This window comes from Emys orbicularis, chromosome 1 (genome assembly GCF_028017835.1).
Source record: "Emys orbicularis isolate rEmyOrb1 chromosome 1, rEmyOrb1.hap1, whole genome shotgun sequence".
NCBI classification, from domain to species: Eukaryota; Metazoa; Chordata; order Testudines; family Emydidae; genus Emys; species Emys orbicularis.
In genome coordinates this window covers 213,292,551-213,304,872 of record NC_088683.1, presented here as the reverse complement: position 1 = coordinate 213,304,872, position 12,322 = coordinate 213,292,551, and the positions used below count along the sequence as shown (strand labels likewise).

The 12,322-nt window shown below is 39.2% G+C and overlaps 1 protein-coding gene across 5 annotated transcripts in view; it reads right to left on the bottom strand.

Moving 5' to 3' along the window:
• CASK (calcium/calmodulin dependent serine protein kinase) overlaps positions 1-12,322 on the bottom strand; it is a 399,622-nt gene that overhangs the window by 139,055 nt on the left and 248,245 nt on the right. For all 5 annotated transcript variants that reach the window (XM_065423823.1, XM_065423824.1, XM_065423826.1 and 2 more), the window contains exon 6: positions 10,431-10,533. In XM_065423823.1, the coding sequence (XP_065279895.1) occupies positions 10,431-10,533 (103 nt within the window). The remainder of the gene's footprint in view (positions 1-10,430; positions 10,534-12,322) is intronic.

Here is a 12,322-nt window from a genome sequence, read left to right as displayed (position 1 = left end):
CACCTTGCCCAGGCCAATGTGGTACTGAGGGAAAAATTCAATTATGAACCCCAAAAAGGAGACTAGTGCTCACAACAAAGCCCAGAAACTGAGTCCTACTCTAATCCCAATGGGAGGGAGAGGGGAAGCTTTACTCCTAGTGCAGACTGGTGCTTCAGGGCAGGAGGAAAAGGCTTTTAAACCCTCCCTTGAGGTACCTGGGAGCCGAAAGACTTATCCTGCACCCATCTGCCAAACCAATCAGCAACAGATCCTCCATCCTCTAGACCACAAGGAGGGATATGTGGAATCCTTCAAAGGGTCAAGGGTTTTCTTTCCTCTGATGGCTCAGACTAAGCCACCCCACCTCTGAGGCGGGGCATTTATGGAGTTGAAGATTACCAAGTTGCTTAGAATCATATGATTTTTTTCCAAGTGCCTACAGATCCATGTAGAGGATATCAATGCTAGTAGTAACACTGCTTATAGGAGAGTCTCCTTCAGCTTAATGGTAGAGCTACTTGAATGAGGAGGTTACTTACCTGTAACTGGAGGTTCTTCGAGATTTGTGGTCCCTATCTATAGGCCACTGAGAGCTTTATGCATGTGCACCATGTGTCCAGAGCCAGAGAATTTGAAAGTAGTGTCCATTGATCCGTGCATGCTCCCTGACTCATGGTTTCGTTCAAGGTGATGAAGTGTGGGTCAGACTGATTGTACCTCCAATTCCTTCTCCACCACAAATCCAGAGGGGAAGGAGGGTGGGAAGTGGAAAACAGATAGAAGAACCTCTAATTACATCTCAAAGAACCTCTAGTTAGAGTAAGTAACCTCCTCCACTTCTTCGAGCCTTCGTCTTTGTGCCCCCGTTTGTTGATGTAGCCAACAGGCATGGTATTGTCTGACATGATGAGAATATGAAGCCCAGGAGGAATAGGCTAGTCCAGGCCATGACTAAAGGATTCTTGGCTACGTGAATTATGAGTTCTTGCGGAATCTGGAATCTGTCCCTTGGTTGGTAGGCTCGTGATCTGACTGAGTTGATGGTGGCCCCTATAAAGTCTAGGCATTGTCTGGGGTTTTTTGGTCCGTTTTTGACATTGATACTGACTCTGAGGGGAGAAAGGAGGCCAAGCAACATGGAAGTTGAAAGATGCTGCCTGACTTTTTGTCTCATTTTGTTTTAGGTTAAATAAAGTCAATTCATTTGTATATTCTCAATATCAAACCTCATCTTTTGCGTTTCTTTAATTATGACCTCATAAAAATATTCAACAGTATCCTGCAATTACAAGAAAGTACTAGTATATATTATTTCAGCATTTTTTCCACTTAACCAAACAAAATATTTAAGTTTATTAGTGGTTAACACCCTAAACAAAAAAATCCCAAAGCTATTTACACATTCTGATCAATACACTTAGCACTACCAAAAAAAAAAAAAAAAAAAGACCAAAACCTGAAATTATTATCTAGAAACATTTTGAGTATGGACTTGAAACTGATGTACTAATCAGCTTTCTTATTTTTTCTAAAGGAAGTATTACAATTCTCGGGTAACAGTTTCTAAATGGTTCCCCTTCTCTTCCTAATTATAGTTAGCATGTACAAAAAAAAAAAAAAAAAAAAAAAAAAAAAAAAGCATGTACACAGCTACTGTATAACAACAAACAAGACAAATATAAAACAAATGTAAAACTTTATAGTTGTCAGAACTGCAGCTACAACCATGATATGCAAGGGTTTTTTTAAGTGTAGTACCCACCCATTTTGCTAATATTAATTTCAGTATTAACAAGTGACTTCAAATGAAGTTACGAGCTTTCAGCATAGGCAGTAGTAGTCAAGTAGTAGACAAGTAGTCAAACTTATTGGGTTTTATTCCCTACCCTGTTTTCACTGACTTGCTATGTGGCCGTGGACAAAGTCATAATGCTCAATGTCTCAGTTTCCTCATCTTCACAATGGGCACATCAGTAATTCCCTATTATACAGGGATATTGTGAACTATTTTGTTCAGCACTTTGAGGTAACTGGATGAAAGATGTTAGCTAAGTACTATGTACTTACATAAAACAGAAAGAAAAAGGTTTTCATTGAAATGGGAGCTACATAAACTAATTTTAGAACTTGACAGAAAAGACTGCATCCTTGAGCAGCTCAGAAAATTGGCTATTGTATCAGCTCATGTCATTGCTGACCTGAAAAGGAACCTGGCAAAGAGCAGCCAGGAGAAAGCCCCCAGTGCAAATAACAAATCTCTTTATTTGTTTCAGCAAACTGTTTTGGTTGAAGAGCTTTCAAGAATCTAGGGACCATATACCTGTTTTATGATTACATACTTCACCCTATACTTAAGAACACACACAAAACAAATGGCAACCTGATTGACTGTGACCTTTAAGCTGGAAGGCAGGAAAAAAATAACATGAATTTTAGCAACTCTATGTAACAGAGTTAAAATTGTGTGCGTGGGGCAACTTGCATTTCCCCTGTGAGGCTACAATTGTTCTTGTCCTCATCAGAAAAGGAAATGAAACTAATGAGGTTATGTTTCAAAAGTTAGGTCTTCCACATTGCCTCACAGTGTTGCTGCTATGTCAGCAAAGCAGATTAAACAAACTGTATACCATGCAAAACACCTTTTAAAGTTGAAACTTCAAAGGTTATGTGCTGAATGCCCTAAAAAGGGTAAAGGACACTTCAATACACTTATGATATTTGCTAACTTCTTTTTTTCAAGTCAGCAAGCTGCTACCCTCCCCCCATATTTAATGTGGTAAAATGCTGCAGCTCCTTTTCTGGTGATGACACACCTATAGTTTACACTTAATAGCCCTGGAGAAAGAAGGTTGCCTAGGTAGTAAACAAGTCCCTTTCCAAATATCACATCTTTAAATAAAATAATTTCTGGTTTTATAGACTCCAATATAGAAGGATTTTTTTCCAATAAAACAATCTTCACACTAGGGTCCCTCCTGTTTCCTCTCTAAATGAAACAGTCTCTTAGGCCCTCAGGAGTCCTTGTTCCTTTGTAGACACCAGATAACTCCCTTTCTTCCTTCTGCTGCACAAGGAACTCTTTCATCCAATAACCAGGCTGAGCTCTCCTCCATTTTTTCCCAATGAACTGATGTAAACGTAAGAAAAACACGGTATTTTATTTTATTTTCTATTATTCCTCACATCCAGGAAATAAACATAAGAAAATGTTTTTTATTTTAAAACAATTATAAAAAAGAAGAATGTAAGGAGTTCTCAGAGCCTCGATATATAAATAACCCAGTAACCCTAAAGGTTAGTTGTGCTATACACAACTTAGTTGATACACCTCTACCCCGATATAACGCGGTCCTTGGGAGCCAAAAATCCCTATCGCGTTATAGGTGAAACCCCGTTATATCAGAGTAGCGGCGGCAGGGCTCCAGCGGTGATTTAAAGGGCCCGGGCTCCCCACAGCGGCCAGAGCTCCAAGCCCTTTAAAGCGCCACCAGAGCCCCGGGGTAGCTCCAGCGGTGATTTAAAGAGCTCCGGGCTCTGGCTGCTGCGGGGAGCCCGGGCCCTTTAAATCACCGCCCGAGCCCTGCTGCCGCAGCCCCGGGGTAGCAGCAGCAGGGCTCCAGCGGTGATTTAAAGAGCTCCGGGCTCTGGCCACTGCGGGGAGCCCGGGCCCTTTAAATTGCTGGCCGAGCCCTGCTGCCGCAGCTCCTAGGGTTCCAGCAGTGATTTATAGGGCCCAGGGCTCCCCACAGCAGGCGGAGCCCCGGGCCCTTTAAATCTCCGCCCGAGCCCTGCTGCTGGAGCCCCGGGGGTAGCAGCGGCAGGGCTCCAGCAGTGATTTAAAGGGCCCGGGGCTCCCTGCAGCATCTGGAGCCCCGGGCCCTTTAAAGCGCCGCCCGAGCCACGCTGCCGGAGCCCCGGGGTTACCGCGCTATATGCGAACCCGTGTTATATCGGCTCGCGTTATATCGGGGTAGAGGTGTATTTAATGCAAGCAAGTCTATGGAGACCCCTTTACTCAGACAAAAGGATGAAACTGCAATTTGGACTGCTATTAAAAAGGCACTAAACTAGCAAAAACACCACTTTAGAACATTAGTACTGAGATCAAAGTGAGGAAATTCAGAATTATGGCTTCCCTGTAACGTCCATGATATTAGAGCACAGATGATATAATTTTTAAGCAGAGTGTTCCATGACAGTTGGCAGCATTATATACCTTACCACTAAGAAAATATTTGGGGGCCTGGATGATCTGGAAGACTATAATGGGTAAGATAGCTTTGTGCTTCTAGGTCACACTCTAATTTGATCTAGGTCAAATCAGATCAGTAACTGAAGGTCATTACCATCTGAAGGCTCTTCAGTGGCATATGCTGAATATGATGGCAGTCTGTCCAATCTCCTGTTGACAAATATCCACATCACAAAATGATCTTATGTTGCCTGTTTCAGCAAAGAATGCGAAGTCTGAATAGATACGGAGACTTATGCCCTCTCACCATTAAAGGGGACCCTTCCAGATCAATCAGTTCTGAGGCACATTACAATGTCGTGTGAGGAAGCTTGCACAATTGATAATTTTGCTTTGTGTGTTCTGTGGATAAACAGAGAGCTTCAGTCTCCAGTGTTGCCAATCTTAAAACCATTCACAAGTGCTAAAGATAAATTTTGACTTACCTTTGATCATTTAGTTTCTATGACTCTTCCATATTATTCCAGACAATAGGGTTATGCTTTCCACAAGAAGAGTATATATAGAGACCCAATCAGATTTTGTCAACCCTAAGGCAGGGGACTGATGACCAAGATATCAGTAGTAGATTCTTTCAACACCAGTAGTGTCTGAACGATGTATAAGGGAACAACTGGAACAAATAATTTTTAGGGAAAAAAAATGTGAGGTACTAACAAACATCACCATCCGACCTCTCATAATAGAGTAAAATGTTTTTAAATTAAGGAATTCCAAAAAGAGTGGGATGTCTAGAATAATGTGGAAGGAATAAAGGAATCACAAACTAGATCAGATAGGTCAAATTTTACTACCTCTAATTCCTTTCCACATTATTCCAGACAATAGAAACTTTTAAAGCAGGTGCGAGGGAGATGACTAGATAATGAAAAAAAATACTATTTAATTTCAGTAGAGACTACTGCTTGAAGAAACCTTATTTTGAAAGATGTATCTCTAGACTAGATATCTAGATTGTAGGGTCCAGAAAACGTATAAAAGCAAAGACCACGTGGTATCCAGATAAGTTACAACAATTGATGCACGGGCCTTCCTTGCCCACAAAACTGCTATAGAGGAAGTAGACTGATCCTTAATTCATGAATAGACTTTTGTTTAGCCACACAGGTCTGCAATATGCACTCTGAAATCCACCTAGATGCAGAAATGAGTTTTTGGCAACTTGTATCTTTTGAATAAAATGAAGTCTGTCAGAGTCAAAGCAGTGTCAAAGTAAATGTTTATTTTCCTCCTAAAATCTAGTTTACGTAGGTTTCTCACCATACAGTGGGTTAACGTACTATCTAGGTGAAAAGAAGAAAATTTTGGGGATAAATGAAGGAATTGTGTATTTACAATACTAACTTGTCCTTAGAAAATGTAAGGAACAATGTGCCACATAATTTGAACATTATAATGTAGAGCAAATGGCTACTAAAAATCTAGTCTGTATGGAAATAAAATAAAATATTCTGAAACGTCTAGCAAGTTAATGTAGAGCATTTAGCCCTACCAAGAATATAATTACATATGGATGGGAAACCATCAATATTCAGGACTTTTCAGACTGTCCCAAAAGCCACAGTCTGATCTTCAGGGAATTATACGATAGTCTCTTACTCAGCCATTTTGGTCAGAATTCTAGAATGCTGGCTAGTGAAGCACCAAGAGAACTGACTTTTTGCATATTACCTTATGCAGAGAACACATCATATTCTCTAGTAAGATGAAGCTGATTTTTTTGATCTATGAGGATATTACATGATCCTGGGGGAAACTTTCTTAGGTAACTAATATTTAGCAGTTATGCCTTGAGCAAAATCAGTACTGGACTGGGATGGCACAATTGGCCTTGAAGATTGTTTCCTAGTAACAAAGTGAATGGAATTGTTATCCAGATGAACACTGAGTTTCAAGACCTCTGTAGCCAGTGAAGAACTACCAATATGTTTACCTTCTTTGCACTTATCCATTTTTGTTAATGGTACTAGCTCAACCTCGGAGAAAATACATAAGCTAAGTGAAAAAAAAATCACTGGTGGACTCAGTGCTTCTTTTCTGTCATACTTTTACCCCATAACCTTACTGAAAGACCTGGGGACTTGACAGTCAAGACGTGTTTCTATCTGATCTACAGTTACTGCTGCTGAAAACATACATCATTGAAAGTATTTTGAGACACAACTCCAAAGAATTGACAATCATAATATTGAACACCTTTCCTAGAAAAGAAGCAGCGATCACAAGGATGTGAGTTTACATCCATGTAACCACTAACTTGCTATGTTCCACCTGCCTCCCCAATCACATTGTAACCATGCAGATATGTTGAACTGTTCCCAACATATTTACAGACACCTTCCTCTATGAAAGTAGCCTGCTGTTCACAAAGTATGACAATCCATATGTATTCTCTATACAGAAAAAATTCCATCTTGGTTTACTGTGAATTCAGAACACAATACACCTTGCTTCTTCCTAATGGCACTAAAGGGAACACACTGGTATTTCCACACATTTCTTTTTGAACTATGACTTCCATGTCCAAAAGATTTTGTACTGTGTCCTTAATGGTCAGACTCTTAAAAATAATCTCTGGTGACTTGAGAGTTGAATAAATTGCCCATAGCTGTGTTTCTAAAAATTCCTGAGTGAATCTTTTTGTTAATTATCTCCAGTATGCACTTGTCCAGTGTTAACGTCCTCACAGGCTTTTATGTTAATGACGCTTTGTCAGCTTGAAATGATGAATTAGCTGGATCAGGCTCCTCTAAACAAAGCAAAAGGGACTCTAACTTAAGAAGTGGAAGAATTTTGAGAGTGAAAGCCTGGCCTGATCTCAAGTACCTGGAAACTGAATTTACTGTCTTGATCAGTAGAATTACAGAATTGTTTTTTAAAAATCCTGTACAGTGGTAAAAAGTTTCTTTTTGGTAACAGTATAGATTCAAGGCCTTACTAAAGTAAAAAATATTCCTTCAAAGGCAAGCTTAATAGATTTTTGAGGATGTAACTGCTCTCTCCAATTGTGTTCTCCTGGATTGTGTGCAATTTGGGCTTGTCAGATACAGACATGTCTCTGTAAAAATTGTAGAGAAAACAGGCACTTTCCCATGAAAATAAAGAAAAAATAAATCTGAAGAACTCAAATGTATATACTTATATATATTTTAGAGAAATCACTGCAAAAATACTGATCTACATGTAAAATGAGGGGCTTTTGAACAACAGCTTGTCTGCATGGGGAAATTTACTGGCAGAACTATACCAGTATAATTATACTTATTCTGGTATACAGTGTAGTTTACACCACTGCAGTTACAGTGGTTTATCTTATACGACTTTCAAAGTGACAAAGAAAACTGGGGCTGTGTCTACACTGCTACTTTCAGCGCTAAAATGTTTTGTCATTCAGGGGTGTGAAATTCCCTCCCTCCCCCCCTGAGCGACAAAAGTTTTAGCACTGAAAAGTGCCAGGACAGACAGTGGCTCCCAGTGATAAAGCTACCACTGCTTGTTCGGGGTGTTGGGTTTTTTAAAATCGCTGGGGGAGAGCTCTCCTGGCCATAAAACGTGTCTATACTGCCTACATCAGAGCGCTGCCATGGCCGCGCTGTAACGTGGGCAGCGTAGACATACCCTGGAAAAAGGCCCTCTTATTCCAGAATAAGCATGTCCACCTGGGGAGTTATACTGGTTTAATTATACCAGCATAGTTCTGTCAGTAAATTTCCCCATGTAGACAAGCATGCAGTATATATGGTACTAGTTTCTGCTGCTGACCTGTGAATGGCAGTGAGCATCTAGCATCTGCAGCAATTCTGCTACTGCACATTTTTAAGGTTTACTGAAGACCACTATAGGCCAGGAACACATAGACTTTTTAAAGTCAGCAGAAGCAAGAAAGTGTGGGGACTGTACTCCCTAAGTCAACAATTCTTCAAAAAAATTTTGGCTGAAAAAAAAAATCAGCACGTACATAGCATTCTGCATCTGAGGAGAAATATAATTTTTAACTGTTTATGTGAAGCAGAGTTAGTTTTTGAACTCAAGAAACTGCAACTTTCTATTTCAAAATTACATCTGTGACTGCAAACAGTTGGAACTGATGATATGCTGCTGATAAATTCCCTGTTCTTCTATAAAGTCTCTAGCTCCCATAATTCATACAGGAGACTCCTGACAGATGAGGAGTGATGAAACATTTTTTTCAAGTTACAAAACAAAACTTATTTACAGAACATAAAACTAGAAGAACAAATAGAGCTTATTGATGAGTGCTGACAGCATACTAAACTCTGAACAAATACGCAGGTAGATAATCTGCTCCCAGGAGATTACAGACAACACAGTTCAGACCCATATGATATACAGTGGATGACATAAGGTCGAAGAGAAGAATTCTTGCAGAAGTCATCCTTCCAAAATTTTGTGAAAAAAGTATGCTTTAAGGAAAGATTTCTGGAGGAGGAAGAGGATGTTTGCCAGACATGAGGAATGCTGTTCAAAGAATAAGGAACAGAATGAAAGAGGGCATGAAGATGAGAGGAGAAAGATAAGGAGTCTCTTAAGGAGGAGGAGTACAAATAAGACTTGATACTATACATAGGTGGAGTGAAGTTTTGTAGGGTCTTGGAAGGTGAAGAGGAGGAGGAGGAGGAGCAGATTTGAATTTGAAGCTGATGGTGATCGGATGCCAGCAAAAAAGCTAGATGTGGCAAACTATGACCAAGACATAGAGGAAGATTTTCACACTGGGGATTAAGGAGGACAGATTTTAGAGAGGCTTCAAAACAGCCATCAACAGGATTTAAAAACAGTAGTAGCACAGGAAGAAGGAATGATAGGGGATGAAGATATCACAGAGGCTGAGTGCCTCAGTCATGGGTGGATAATGGAATTGTACATGGGGACAGAAAAGGGAGGGTCAAAAGAACCTTTGGGAGAAATTCAGTTTTTGTCAGGTGGAGCTTGGGATAATGGTTGGACATTCAGCAGAAGACGTCTGAAGGAGTCAGGCATGTAAGACCAGCATCATTGTAATGATAGCTGAAACAAAAGGAGTGGATAAAGTCACTCTGCAACAGAGGAGGAAAAGGAAAGAATCAAAACTAGAAACTCAAGAAATATCATTGAAAAAGGGGAAGAAGCAGAGATGCAGAAGAAGCTGCTGGAAAAGGTGAAAACCAAGAGAGCACAAAGACATAAAAAGCTCAGGAAAAAAGCAAATGGAGCAGAAGAAAATAATTATCTTATTCAAAAACAATGGCTCAGAAGGACAAGTACAGAGAAGAGGATCTCAGACATATCCAGAAGAGACTGATGGTTGTTGGTGTCAGTGGTTTCAGTGGAGTGTACAGAAGCCAGATTGCAACAGATCCATTCAAGCATTAGAGGAGAGAAAGTTGAGGCAGCACTTCAAGAAGCTTGGAGGTGAAGTGCAACTGCTCCCCTGTTGTAGAAAGAAAACCTAATGAAATCCTTGGCACCAATCCCCTACCCTGGCAATGAAGTCATCAGAAAACTGATTGGGTCTTCATCTGTGCAGGCTGAATATCGCATAACCCTATTGTCTGGAACAATATGGAAGGTAGCTAGAGGAAATAAAATTCACAGAAAAATGTAAGCATTCTGTCAGTAAATATATATGTATCAAGAAATAGACTCGAATGCAATACCCATACTACAGCATTACAATTTATAAAGATCCACAGGTTATAACTCATGTGACCACAATATGTGACAGGAAAGTGTAGGTGTTATAACACCTGGGCACAACAGAGCATCATTAAGGTTGCTATAGTAACCCTTAATTCAATTTCCTTGGCTTTAATTTCAATCTTAATGTCAGTTTTGTTTCTTTTTGTGTGTCAACTGTGATGAAAGGACATACTGATATGGAAGAATTTCTGATTTTTTCAGCTGTAACTTGATCAATTACACTTGTAATTTTTAAGGGAATTTCTCTTTATATTTACACAATAAAATATAGGTATACTATTAATGAATTAATAATTTAGACTGATCAAGTATGTGTTTATAAAGTTCATAAAACCTTTAGTGCATGAGTTGCATACTAAAATGTTTGCAGAATTTTTAATTTGTAGGGCATGTTCCTCTTGGAAATGTACATTTTTAATGCTATAGCACTATACACACACCACACACACTCAGTAGCTTAAGGTTTTGAAGGCAAAACACAAAATAAAATTCTTACCTCCAGCTACTAGTCCAGACTCCCCTAACTGAATAGCTACCCCAAAACCACCAAGCTTTACAGGTGCTGAATTCTCCTTTGAAGCAAGTAGCACGCAGTGTGGCTGAAAAGAGAAAACCCAGCAGACATGATTATACCAAAAAAAATCCAACCTGCTTGAAGAACTGAAAATATCTTTGTAATATATCAAAAAGAAGCTTAAGATTTTTTCTGTCAAATGGAGTCCACTTTGGCATCTTTTTACTTCTTCATTTCAAACTTTTATTTTGGTACAGCATAAGCACCTCACCCCGTGCTGGTTTCCCTCTGGTCTTGCCTTAACACAGCAAGGCCTCATCAGGGCTAGTCAGTACTCACAGAGAACACAGCCTGAAGTCACGACAATATGAAGAATAAAAACTTCATGAAAGTCTGCCAACTTTTCCAGCAGGATGTGGATCCAGTTCTCCAGCAGAAACATCCCGCCTCTGTGAGACCTTATGTTTCACATAAACAACATACAACCTTCTTTTGGAGCTCAAGCCTATCCCAACATAACCAGCACAAATTTCAACCTGCAAAAGGGAAGCAAGCTGCCTGTATGAGGTATCTAGGAAATAGTGACCTTGGGGAAAAAATAAAAAAACAACTCAGGTGTTGATATGGATTCCCTGGGTATGGCATTTGTGCTTCTACTGTTCCACAATTCATAGCAACAATAATACTGAGATGGAAAATACAGGAATTAATAGTATTATGCAACTATTTTGGGGCAGGAGGTTAGGGAATCTTTGTGTATCAATGCAAAATTATATATATTATATATATTATATATATAGGCTGTTGATTAAAAAAATTAATCGCAATTAATCTCAGTTTAGTGACTGTTAAACAATAGAATACTAATTGAAATTATTAGTTTTGGATGTTTTTCTACATTTTCATATATATTGTATTCTGTGTTACTGAAATCAAAATGTATATTATTTTTTATTATAAATATTTGCACTGTAAAAATGATAAACAAAATAGTATTTTTCAATTCACCTCAAACAAGTACTGTAATGCAATCTCTTTGTCGTGAAAGTGCAAATTACAAATGTAGATTTTTTTTGTTACATACCTGCACTCAAAAACAAAACAATGTAAAACTTCAGAGCCTACAAGTCCACTCAGTCCTACTGCTTGTTCAGCCAATCGCTAAGACAAACAAGTTTGTTTACATTTACAGGAGATAATGCTGCCCTCTTCTTATTTACAATATCACCAGAAAGTGAGAACAGGCATTTGCATGGCACTTTTGTAGCCGGCACTGCAAGGTATTTACGTGTCAGATATGCTGAACATTCGTATGCCCCTTCATGCTTCAGTAATTCTAAATTTGTAAGTTCAAGTTTAATGATAAAGAGATTGCACTATAATACTTGTATTAGGTGAATTGAAAAATACTATTTCTTTTGTTTTTTTACAGTGTAAATACTTGTAATCAAAAATAAATATAAAGTGAGCACTGTACACTTTGGAGTCTCTATTTTAATTGAAATGAATATATTTGAAAATGTAGAAAACATCAAAAAATATGTAAATAAATGGTATTCTATTATTGTTTAACAGTGCTAATTTTTTTAATTGCTTGACAGCCCCCCCCCCCCCCACATATATAATCTGCTATGGAACAGCAGCCAGTATTTAATATATCTAGCTAAGTTTATTCCTGGGGGAATTCTGTGCCACTGAGCAATGCAGAGTTTGCACAGAATTAATGTTCTGCGCAGAATTTTCTCCCCCGCCACAGAAATGGGCTGCAGAGCTGCTGGCCGCCACTAGGGAGCCACTGGATCCATCAGAGCCCAGCTCCCCAACAGAAGAAACAGCTGGTGGGAGGGAGCTGGAGAGTTCCTGGAAGCTGCAGT